The sequence below is a fragment of the Taurulus bubalis genome (genome assembly GCF_910589615.1).
Source record: "Taurulus bubalis genome assembly, chromosome: 1".
Classification (NCBI taxonomy): Eukaryota; Metazoa; Chordata; class Actinopteri; order Perciformes; family Cottidae; genus Taurulus; species Taurulus bubalis.
In genome coordinates, this window is record NC_136589.1 from 9,567,836 (window position 1) to 9,580,439 (window position 12,604).

At 43.0% G+C, this 12,604-nt stretch overlaps 1 protein-coding gene across 1 annotated transcript in view; it reads left to right on the forward strand.

Moving 5' to 3' along the window:
• dph6 (diphthamine biosynthesis 6) overlaps positions 1 to 12,604 on the forward strand; it is a gene marked incomplete at both ends in the record, with an annotated part of 59,151 nt that overhangs the window by 18,580 nt on the left and 27,967 nt on the right. Inside the window, 6 exons of the mRNA XM_079230485.1 lie at positions 2,070 to 2,143; positions 3,062 to 3,180; positions 9,481 to 9,542; positions 10,038 to 10,132; positions 10,290 to 10,383; positions 12,270 to 12,420. Of these exons, the coding sequence (XP_079086611.1) occupies positions 2,070 to 2,143; positions 3,062 to 3,180; positions 9,481 to 9,542; positions 10,038 to 10,132; positions 10,290 to 10,383; positions 12,270 to 12,420 (595 nt within the window). The remainder of the gene's footprint in view (positions 1 to 2,069; positions 2,144 to 3,061; positions 3,181 to 9,480; positions 9,543 to 10,037; positions 10,133 to 10,289; positions 10,384 to 12,269; positions 12,421 to 12,604) is intronic.

Genomic DNA, 12,604 nt, shown 5'->3' on the forward strand with positions numbered 1-12,604 from the left:
CGAAAACACAACCACATCCAAAAAGAATAATTTTCCAAAACTATTTGCCAAAAGTTCTTTTAGCTAGAGTCTCCATTGAAAACAGGGGGATGTGTGAGAAATGTGTCCTGCGTTGGGTATTTTAAGGCTGCATGGTGTAATGTAATGAGAGCCAGTGAAAGGAGAAGCCATTTAATTGGTCGTGTCGAACTTCAGAAGCCCGAGTACCAACAACAGTCTGCCTCCAGAGAGAAGTGGAGGGTCAGAGGGAGAAGGAAAGACAGAAACACAAGACGAGGATGTTGTTTGCTGTTGCTCTGATGCTCTGATGCTCTGATGCTCTGTTATTCTGTCAGGCCAAGTCTGGTACTGCCAAGTTTATATCCAAGACACCAAATTGGTGTTGATGTGGCACACTCCTTCAACACTTCTCTGTCTCTCCTTATCCCACTCTTTACCTCCTAATATGCCTCTTTAGGAAGTGACAGTTGTATTTAGGGAAAAGGTTATCATTGTATTAGAATAGAGTGCTGGCCCTGAGGCTTACCTAGAATTACATGACACTGCCTGCAGCCCGCTTTGCTCTGTGCTGTGCTGAAATGTTATCAGTCTGACTTAATTACTGTCACTGGCCGGTGGAATTGACTGTAATGTATATTCCCAGTGTTGGACACAGAGAGATATTAAAACTTGAGTTCTGAATCCCGAGATCTTAAGATCTCTTGGTGTTTAACTTGAGGTCAAACAGTTAAATTTGGGTTGTGTATTTGTCTGTATGTGTTTAACTTCAGCGTTATACCTCACATCCTCTGCTGCACTGTAAACACCACATAACACACATGCAAGTAACCACACACACACACACAGAGCACATCCTTTATCTGATTAGCTGGCACGCCTACAGCTGTGTGTGTGTGTGGGTGAGGCACAGTGCGTTGCAGCGCAGCGTCGGGCCCCAGGCAGGGCATGGATTTCATTTAGGAAAGTATCAAAGGTTTACACGCTGTTCGCTTTAATCAGCATGTTTATCAGGCAGAGAAAAATTGCAGGAAGGGACCACAGGGAGAAGGAGGGGTGGGGGGTTATCTTAAGGACCAGTAGCCAGGGAAATTGATAATGGCTACATGGTAATTTACTGGAGACTTGTGCATCCCTCCACTGCTTCTACCCTTGCCTCTCATTCTAATTACAGCCCATGTAATGTTCTAATGAATCTTCAGGTGTGTTGCTGTAGGGGAGGGCCACTGAGGTAGGGGAGGGGGTTGTGCAAGTATGTATGCCTCTGTATGTACGTGTATGTGTACGCGCGTGCACCGCCTGCTTTGCACTTATGTGTGTTTTTATTTGCGCGTGTCACTGCGGATCAAGCCTGCGTTTGTGAGAGAAGATTGAATTCTTCTCAGGGCTGCGTCAGTATGTCTCGAGTGCATAGTTGTCTCCCTGTTTCTGAAATATGAATATGATATGAAAAGCAATTAGATTAGCCCACAGCAATATTAAAGATACATGCCACTCACAGACACAATGCTTCGCTGATACTTCAAGTTGTCACTGCGGTTGTGTCTTCCAGCTGGGCTGTGTGTAGAGGCCAGACACACTCATCTCCTGCTCACACTAGACTGCTGATAAGGTCCTGGAACTGCCTTCAGTTGTTGCCGCTGCCTCTCGTCACACACCCACATGGACGCATAAGCACACACGTTCGCTCACATGGCCATGTACACAACCCTCCAGGGGATATGGGCTGGACCATAAAGGCCTTGATACGACCAGAGTGTAAACATCCCCACAGGATTGCGGTCCGATGAAAGGAAAGAGCCGTCAGGAATCTGCTTTCTTTGTCTGTTACAGTCTGCGTGTGTGTGTGTGTGTGTGTGTGTGTGTGTGTGTTTACATGTGTTTGCGTGGTTTTGTTCAGATAAAGCTTTTGGAAACCACTGTTGGTTGAGCAAGAAGTTTTTGGCCCCGTGGGACAGTGACATCATATTGCCGTTACAATGCACGTTGCACATGCCGTATAATTGAGTCAAGAAATCTTTGCGGTTAACTTTCCTCCATCTATCCCCCACCCCCCCCCCCCCCCAACACAGGAAAAGGAGGGTGTCGAGGCGGTGTCTGTAGGGGCCATCCTCTCCGATTACCAGAGGGTCCGTGTGGAAAATGTGTAAGTCAAACACAAACGCACATTCACGACACGGAACACATTTGCTCACTTAAGTGCATGCACACACGCTGCGATCAGGCCTCTGAACTTGTATGACGCACAAGGAGGAAAAGGACACATCCTCTGTAGTCACAGTGTGTTCCAAACTTGGACTGATTTTGTTTAAACACATACACACTGAGTTTTGTTTATGCCATTTTATTTAGACAGCTTTGGATTTTATGGTGCGACTCTGTTTTTATGGAACAATGATTTCAAGAGAAGGAACGCAATGGATAGTTGCATAGTTGTCACGTGATTTTTGTTAATATAAAAACCCCATTATGGGTGAAACACAACAGTTATTCACAGAAAGATAAGACGATGTCCTTGTGACACATATCCTTTTTCTTATTCTCATTCTTGCTCTTGTTCCATTCTTCCTCTCTTGGCTTTTCTTTGCCCTATGTCGTCTCTCTTTGTTCTCTCTTGTTCTAAACGTACACAGACTGGACATGTTGCAGCACCAAAGCTGCAGTATCTTCATTTAAACAAATCCTGCTGTCAGTCAGCAGTTTTTTCCCCCTTTTTGATGCAAGATGCATACACATAAACATCTCACGCATTTCTTGAGAAGTATAAATTTGTGTGCAGACTTTTTGAGTCCAGTTTTTGAGTCTTGTTGTGGATACTTGCAGTTTATGCAACAGACGAGCCACAGCGTAAGATGATGTCTTTTGTTTTGTCTTTGAATAAAGCCACTGGCAGTGGTGGCATGTGGCAGCATGCCGTGTGGGCCTGTCAGGGTGGCAGCTTTCCCGTAAATGGAGAAGGTGCCCAGCCCAGTTGGCTTTGAAGTTGTTCTGACTTGGCAAATATTCAATATTAATGTCTTTGCATTTCTTTCTCTCTCTCTCTCCCCTTTCACCTGTTCCCCAGATGTTTGCGTCTAGGTTTGCAGTCCCTGGCTTACCTGTGGCGCCGAGATCAAGAGTCCCTGCTCTCCGAGATGATATCATCTGACCTCCATGCTGTCCTCATCAAAGTTGCCGCCCTCGGTGAGTTTTTTTTAACTCTCTTTTCACTTTCTCTGAAAGTGCCATGTTGGTTAAGTGGTGTTTCGCTCAGAGATAGAAGGAACAGAATTTGGATAAGTGAGTGATAGGAGGAGGAGAAAGGGAGGTGTAACCAGAGAGAAAAAGAGAGACAAGCAGAGTAATGCCCTAATCATTAATCTGTGGCTTAGCAGCTGTGTTGAGACTTGTGCCAGCGGCGGAGGCATTGAAGCAGAGAACAATATGAAAAGATAAGAAGCACAGAGGGAGGAGGCGTGAGGGAAGTGCGCAGTGGTGTTGGGAGGGAGGGAGGGTTGGCAGTTGAGAAATAATCACAGGTGATTGCCCCTCACATTAATGCAAGCTGTCAATAAGCGACGCATGGCCCCATTGTGTGAGAGAAACATGGCATTCTCTGCTTATGCATAGCTCGGAATACATGGTCCGTGAAGCGACGATTAAAATCTCTCATTTACGTTTTTCAACTGCTTCAGCACTGAGGGAAGAGGTTAATGTGGTATCACCTGCTCTCTACCTGCCTGTTTTGGAGCCGGAGGACAGGAATATCAGATTACTGAATAACGGGAGTTAAAGAAAAGTTTTCTTTTTCTTTTCTTTGGTACATGACGTTAAGAATCCTACCTGTATCTACTTGACAGTGCAGCCGGATCCCTTTAGACGGTGCCAGTGATAAATGATGATTATGGCTACAAATGGTTCTTTTTACTCTCAAACTACTCACGGCGATAGATCATCATGTAGACACTGTTTACGTGCTGTTAAGTGCTTGTTCTCACCTTTGGTAGAAATCAGTCGAAAAGGGGTCCGCGGCTGAGTGATGACCCGGATAGCTGAGCAGAGCGTTCAAGATTTTCTGCATGTCTTTCAACGCTGCTCGAATAACCTCTCATGGAATGCACTTGTCAAGCCATTTATCATTGGTACTTTATTTTACTTCTCATCTTTAATGGTCTCATGATAATGGACTTTTTGGTAATGAATAATATGATTTGTCAGATGCCTGTTAAAGGAGAGATGATGTCAGAATCCATGTTTTTTGTGGGATTCAAAGGGATAATTATTGTTTACCAGACACAATGCAATAAGATCTGTCTGCATTTTATATTAATTGATCAATCAAAAGCCCAAATTACCCTTCTACCATAACACACATATAGAGGAAAACCACACCTATAAGACCTCAGTCACCTTGTAACCCAGCTACCTCCGCAAAACCGTCTACTCTAAACACAACTTTTTCTAAAAGCAAATTCTCAACATTTTTTGGAAGATTATAATTAGAAAGGAAAATCACCCGGGGTGCCTTTGAGTGTGTATCTGGGCCTCCCACTGTAGGTGTTTGTGTGAGTATGTGTGCGTGTGTGTTTTGGCTACAGGTAAAAAGGAAAGATCTTATCACCCCTGACTCCTCACCTGTCCCGAGGCAGTTGTAATTAGAAAGGAGAGAATTGAATAGGAGTGCAAGCGCCCAAGGCATTTTAGGCTGCACTCACATAATTGCAGCTTTGGTGGGAGCAGGTCTGAGCAGTGAGGTGTGCTGTTTAGGGGAGATTGGGTGACAAAGGGCGTACCTGGTGGCCTTTGGTGTGTGTGTGTGTGTGTGTGTGTGTGTGTGTGTGTGTGAGAAAGATATTTAGCAGGATTTACTGGTGCAGACCTCATGAGGAGAAAAAAACAAACTCTCAGGACATAGGTTAAGTCTGCGTTTGAACTGACGTCCAAAACGGCTTATGATATTTTTTTGTAGTTTGAAATGGGTTTTGGTGGGCCCTGAATAGTGAGCAGTCAATCGAGATTAATATTCCTTCATTAGACACTCAGAAAGACAGGTTGAAATTAGCAGTGTACTTTCTTTCTTAAGGAAGGATATATTCCTTGATGACAAATCCCTGCAGAGAAAAGACAGCTGTCCAAATGCAGGATAATCCTCTAAGTGAATTCTCCAGAAGTGTTCATTTGCGTGCTGATGGCAGCCTAAAATCATAAAAGAGAAAAAGAGGATTTTAGTCTTTGAAGATGCCAAATTGCATGTAGTGAAATAAGTTCAACTATCTGAGTCTGAGCCTGTGAATGTCAGAAACGGCTTCTAATTAGCAAAAAAAGCATTTCTCTGAAAGGGAAATGCATATTTTGTTTGGAAACTGTCTCTTTATAATGCAATATCTCTTGAGCTAACCGTGGTAATTGGCCATTCCAAAAGCTAGTATTAAATATTCATGTAATTCGTTAATTGATTGATTAGTGCAGGTGTATATGAGGGCACAGGTTCAGTAGTTAATTGGTCCTCAGCTCCAGAGATAATTGCATTGTGTGAAATCAAGGTCTATCTGCCGGAAAACCTTTTATCACTGCATGATCTTTTACCCTTCACACGAACATAGCCTTTGTGCTATGAAGAAGGTAATTTATGTCAGAAATGTGCTTTCATCCCCTGAAAGACATTGAATATAATTTAATATTTACTTAAAAGACGATTTATCTTCAAAGACATTGAAAGCAGTGGATTGGCAATTTAGATTTCTGTTAACTAACGATAACTTTAAAACAATGCAAATTATAATCAGTTTTTTCAATTACCTATCGTATGTTTAGGAATGTTTGAGCTATAGTGCCAAGGCATCAAGATATGACAATTCGTTTTGAAGGAAACAATACCATGCAGAAGATCATTTTTACAAGATTGGAGCCTGATGATCAGACAGTATATTAGTAGCTCCTGTAAAAAGAATTAGCCACTGTGATCTTTACTTGCCAGTTGAAGCAAGTTGATGTTCTTGACCAGTTCGACCAATTAGTTTAAATATGTGGGAAGCAATTGTTTCTTCTTTTATTTTTTTTAAACCCCTGTTCTGTAAAGATTCCTAAAAATAAAAATAGGATTTACTGATTTGCACAGGTTAATTATGTGCGGGTTAAGTTCTGTGTGATTGTAAGTACTCCCAGTTTCTCCTTTTTGATTTGTGAAACTGAAAGGATTTCATCTTGATGCGATTGCTACACAATTCATGCTGCCTATTATTCTGCTCACAGAAGCTGAATTTCAGATAAGAGCCTGACAAATTTCACATATAACCTTAATCTTATCATCCTTTGTACGGTGCCGCCTCCCTCTCCTTCTTTCTTCCTCTCTGTTCTTCGTTTCTCTCTCTTGCGAAGATTAGGTGATAGTGAACAGCTATTGTTTTGGCGGGGGTCTTTGAGAGCGTTGTTTAAAGGCTGATGCAGCTCACCTGCGAGGGAGGAGATGCTTATTTCATCCATTTAAAGGCTAAAATGTTACACATCATGAATCCAATTTTCTCTCCCTTTTCTCTCTGAAGGCAGGGATTAAAGCCGAGCTGTCAGCTCGCACGATCTGAAGACAGCCTTGCGCTCAGCTCAGCTCAAACAGTATCTAGAATCTCCCGGCTTTTAATTTAGCATTAGGGTCAGTAAGCACAATCACAAGCAGTTTCAATTAAATAGGCAACTCACTGCTGTGGGTTTACATGAATCAACCTCCTCAAGGTGGGTAGAGGCCAATCATGATCGTTAAAAAGAATTAGTGCAAAAGTGTTCTCTGGAAATAATTGCCATTGACTTCTTTAAGAGTAGTGAGAGCAGCATTTTCTATTGAGTTTAGAAGGAGAATGTTTTTTTTTTTATCTGAAAGCTTTGACTTTTGGTCCAAGAATTGACTTCAAGAAGGGAATTTCTAAGCAGAATCAAAGGATTTTCCAGATTCCACTTGTTATTGTATGCGCTCTGCAATAGGATTAACTACTATTGTGCCTCATAATATTTTTAACATAAAGTTTTTAACATCGGTTTTTCATATTGGTAATATAAAAAGTAACTTGAAAGCCTAAATGGCTCTTGGTTTACTTGTAAACTTTTTATTCTTGGCTAATTTCAAGGCCCTAAATGCCAACAAGGTTTTTGAAAAATGCTCTCCCTCATTACTGGGCTCCCTGGTTTTAAAGTTCACTGAATTTAATTGGAGTTTTATAGGATAATACGAGGTAAAAAGCCTTTTTAAAGGAGAGCCATTTCTCTCAGTCTCTCTTAGGGAAGCTCCTCTCTCTCCAAAGTGCAGTCTTGCTGTCTCTGGTGGCAGACTAATGGCAGCTTCTAGTGGGCTTATTTGGGTTTAATGTGGCATAATGAGGTTAGGTAATTGGGTTTAGGTCAAGTTGTAAAACAGGTTCAGAGGAGACAGAGATGTGAAGATCATGTAAATGAGTGGTGTTGGATCGCTGAAGGCTCACACCAGTGGCTACTCAAAGACTCCTCGAAGCATGTACTGTACAAGTGCAAGTTTATTCCAGCTATCTTCATTTCCAAAACGGTTTCAGGAACCTGAAGTCAGTCAAGGACATCAATTAAGAAAACACTCATACAAGTGCTAAGTGGTCTTGGGAGAAATGCCTCCACGTTAATGCCATCTTTGTATCATTTCATCACTCACTCCTGTCTTCTTGGATTTCCATCGTCCCCTCCTCGTAAATATCATATCAAGTATCATATATTATTTAAGAGCAGGGGAGTTAATGAACATATTAAAAAATGTGGCATCCCCTCAGCAATTTGGAGCCAATTATTACAATTTGTTAAAAGGCATGACTAATTAAAGAGGATATTTAAATGGGATTGAATTTTAATGCTTTTTTTTCTTCCTCCTCCTGCCTTATTACCTTTGTGGCAGGGTTAAGATGAGAGGATGTTGAGATTAGATATTCTCACACTAATTAAGTCCACAGATCCCCTGGGAAGAGAATAAGGGCCTGCTCCCTCTCTCCCTCCACACTCTTCTGCCCTCCCTCCGCTGTGGCCCTCTGTCTCTCCCCCGTTGTGCTGGACCATCGCGGCCCGGAGGAGAGACACAGCTGGGATTAAGATGAACCCAGGATGGGATGCCACGTCCTTCCTTCACGTCCTATCACCCTTTCCTCTTGTCTCCCATCCATTGCTCCGCATGGGGCCCACGGATGACACATTAACCTTTGAGGTTGTCAGGCCATGAGAGAGGAGAGATTCTCACATTACGATTAACTTTGGTCCTTTAATTAAACACATGAACGTGCCGATGAGCGGGGCCATGTGATGCCTCCGAATAGGGGAGCTATGGATTTTCTGAGAAATTACGAGGAACAAAAAAGTATTGCGATGGCATTACTGTCACAACTGCATGGAGGTCATCCGTAACTTGATAATGATTATGTCAATCAATTAAGAGGCAGCCACATAAAAAGGAAATTCTTTGGAGAATATGGAAAGACATGTAATTCTGATTGTTAACATGTAATTCTTGGGTTCCAGTAACTTTGTCCTTTTTTTCTTTCTTTTTTTTTTTTTTTACAGTGGCAGGAGCATTTACAGTCATGTCCTGTTATATTTTCTATTCTTTGTAGAAAGCACCTGGTACTCTGGGCTTTTTTTTTTTTTGTCGGAACAGTGAAGAATGTACAGTAGGAAAACGCAGGCTTCACTTTCCTTGTGAAAGGAGTGGTTTACAAGGTGAGATGGAGTTCAGTGTGGTGGCATCTTAAAGACAAAATCAGGATTTTGTGTCACGAAGGAATAAAGCCCTACAATGCTCAACAAGCTGAGTAAAGGGTTTCCTGTTTAAGTCTACCTTTTTATTCCTGCTAATATGTACATAAGCCCTAAAAAAGGTCTGATTAAAGTGCTAATCTTTAGGTGAAGCTCCGGTCCAGATTCGGATATCTTGTTAAAAGAGCAGCTGGGCATGGCAATGTATGTTTTTCTTTTTTACTTGGTCGGTTCGTTGGTTGGATACTTGTATTCGTAGAGTATTCATACAAAGCACTCCAACGTTCCTTCCCCTCCTTCTTTTCTCTCCCATGCCTGTGAGTCACTTCCATGCACCATTTCAGGGGAAGGGGAGTGAAAAAGGCAAATAAACAAGATCTCTTTCCAGAGTTTACATTCTCAAAGGGAACTAGATGAGAGGGTGGCGGGCGAAGGGGCGTGGGGGGTCTGCGGCCAGCAATTGAAAACTGTTGCCCTTACCCGGAGAGATCCGTGTACACTACTTGCAAAGTCAAACAAATAGATTCAGGGTGCAGGTTTACGTGTGTGTGTTTGTGCGTCTGCCCGTAAACCTCCCTGCCTGTCATCTTCAATCACTGTTCACTGATCAGACCTCTCTCTCTCTCTTTCTCTCTTTCTCTCCACACGTGTGTCTGTGTGAAATTGTGTTTGTGTATGTATTTCTGTCTTCGTGCATCGCTGTGTGTATGTTTGTATGTCTCCTGTGTGCTTTTCTCACGTGGGTGCCAGGCCTGGATCCAGAGAAGCACTTAGGAAAACCTCTTGCTGACATGGAGCCCCATCTGAAACAGGTCACAGACTGGTAGAAACTCTTCCAGACACTTTAAACTCTTGCAGTACTTCCATGTATTTCTATATGTACTGTATGCCATTCGCTCACAGTCAGGTTAGCTCATGTGCATGTCTTGAAACATCTGGAAGTGCTTATTACTGCACGGAAATATATTTTACTTATATTTTATTGCTTATAGTGAGAAAATACCCCTGAATATTTCAGTCACTTCAATCATATTCTAGTACAATTGCTGGTTTGTACCACAATGTTTGAAATATTTATTTTTCGTTTGAACTGGTGTCAAAAGTAACACTAAGTTGAACATGAGGATACTTGTGTAATGTAAGACATCTTATTTCAAATGACTTGTATGTTATTTCTAGACTATACATTTCAATTTAAAGTAACATTCTGAAAATGTAGTGGAAAGTGACAGTAATTGCTTTTTTCAAGGAAATACAGAACAACATTACAACATATTTTAATGAGGTGTTTTGCTTTCACTGAACAGCTCTCCCAGAAGTATGGAGTTCATATTTGTGGAGAAGGAGGCGAATATGAAACCTTCACCCTTGATTGCCCCCTCTTCAAAAGGAAGATGGTCATGTGAGTGAGGCAATATACATTTACAATAATTTGTCTGTTTTATGGTGACACTATTTTCAGCATGTGACTGTCTTATGTTTGGAAATGTATGTTTTGTTTTTGCCAACACTATTGTATGATGAACACTATATTATGTTTCACGTGTGTGTGTGTTTAGTGATGCAGTGGAGAAGGTGATCCACTCAGCAGATGCCTTTGCTCCTGTTGGCTACCTAAACCTCACCGCGACACACACAGAGAACAAGGATGCCGTGAGTCAAATCTCTAAAGGAATCCATGAGTATAACTTGTTCAATGCTGTATCAATGATTCCACAACAAAAGTTTGAGTCACCTTGGGGTTAATTACTTCAAAACCACGACGAGGGCAAAACAAATACAAGAACAAACCTTTTGGTGTCTGATAACTTTGTCGAGCAGAAGAGAAACACAGCACTGTAGGGCAGGGTTCAGATCACCCTCCAGAGGGCCTCTCTCTTTCGCACACTCTTGCTCTCGGTGTCTCCCTTCATCCCTCGCTCTCTCTCCTCTAGCCCCACATGGCCTACTTTGACGTCTGCAATATTCACTGCAGCCTGAAACTAGGCCCAGCTTAATAAACATGTCTGCTCACATTAAGGCGCTTTGCATTCAGGTAGCTGGCTAAGCGGACACAGGCGGGGGGTTGCGGGGGGCATTAGGAATTGGCTTTTGGTATATGAGAAGGGGCTGAATGGGGGTGCACAGACAAGACGGGTGACACTTCGTAACGTTTTACTTTCCCTGCAAGAACAGACAACTTTATAATAATCCTTAAATTATTGTCAGAGATGAAGACATTGATCTCAGTTAATTACTCTGGTTGGAACTGTCAGGTTGAATAAGACACCTACTAGTTGATGCATTTTCCCGGCGTCTCGAAGTGCTGCATGCATGCCACTGTATTTGTTGCACAGAGGTTCTATAAGGGTTACACTGAGGGATGCTCCTCGCCCGGGGCTCCATATGTCTCCAGGGTAAGGCATGCGGTCTGCTTGTGCATTGCTTTTGCACGTCACACAGTAATATTTACATTTGATAATGTGTTTGTAGCCTTGCGTGTGTGTGTGTGTGTGTGTGTGTGTGTGTGTGTGTGTGTGTGTGTGTGTGTTTGTGCGTGTATCTGCATGTTGGTTGGGGGCTTGGGACTGTTATGGACAGAAAACATACCCCCATCCCACAACTGCTGTGACCCTGCAGCCTCACTCCCTACAGCTATATATATTTTTCACTCCCCACGCCGCTGCTCCCACCCCCATCACACAAACACACACGTGCTCACACGCTCCCCCAGCCCCTGTAGCCCCCCCTAGGTTGCTGGGGGAAGAGCAGGGAGATCCAGGGCCTGCAAGGGGAGGGAAAGGGAAAAGGAAGGGGGGTGGCAACCAGGGGAGAACCTGCCCTGGTTCAGCCTTCTGAAGCTCTTCTCGTCAGGGTGACAGATCTGCGGTGACACTAGCACTAGAGGAAACTGCACCGGGCTCAGGGGGTGGGGATGGACCACCATCATTTGCCCTGCGTTAATGCTAGTCAAGCTATTTTTCATGCTGGCCAGGAGAGAGGGGATGAAGTATAATTAATCTGATTATCATATGGCCTAATGCAGTTGACAGCAGATGAGGGGGGTGAAATGAGTGTTCGGCAGGGTGAGGGGGGCGTTGAGGAGATATGAAATATGTATTCAAATGTGTAACGCCCCAGCATGATTTGGCAGGTAATATGTATGCCTTAGAGAAGAATGGTAATGATTTGTTATTTAAAGAAGTAGCAGGGAAAGTCTAAGTAAACAGAAGGAAGAGACTGGTGAAATCCAAAACATGTCTCACCCATCCAGTCATGAGTTTTGACTGACAGCCAGCATGATTGAATCTACAGTATCAGAAAACACCACTCCCTATTCGCCTGAACCTCGAATATGTTAGCATGTTGTTTCATATTCATTCACCTTGAAGTTATATGTGTCTGGGCCCTTGTCATGAAAGACTGACACACACAGCCTGCTTGGTGGGGAATTTGAAAAGGTTGGCTAATTATACAGCGTTTTGTCTGTCTTTGCAAAAGGCTCAGCGCACTTTGGTGGGCGTTTGGCCTGATGTATTCCCTGTGGTGCTTTATTGCAGGATGTGGTGGCGAGAGCTTTGCCCCATGGTAGTTGTCCTTGCCAGAATGCCATTGACAAGATGACTGAGGAGGTGGAATATGCTGATCAAGCTCAAGACAACCAGCAAGAATTTACATCAAATTGTGACCTTAGTTGTCAGCAGGGCCACGGTGAGATTCATTTTTGGTGAGGCATGCACGTGCTGACATGCACGCTTGAGTGTGTGTTTGTGTGTGCGTGTGTCAAATTATATTTGTGTGTGGTGTTTGCTCCCTGAATCTGTGTCATGCGGACAACATTATGATGCTAGTATTTCTGTGTGAGTCTTTGACAAGAACTGTCATTTTCTCGTTG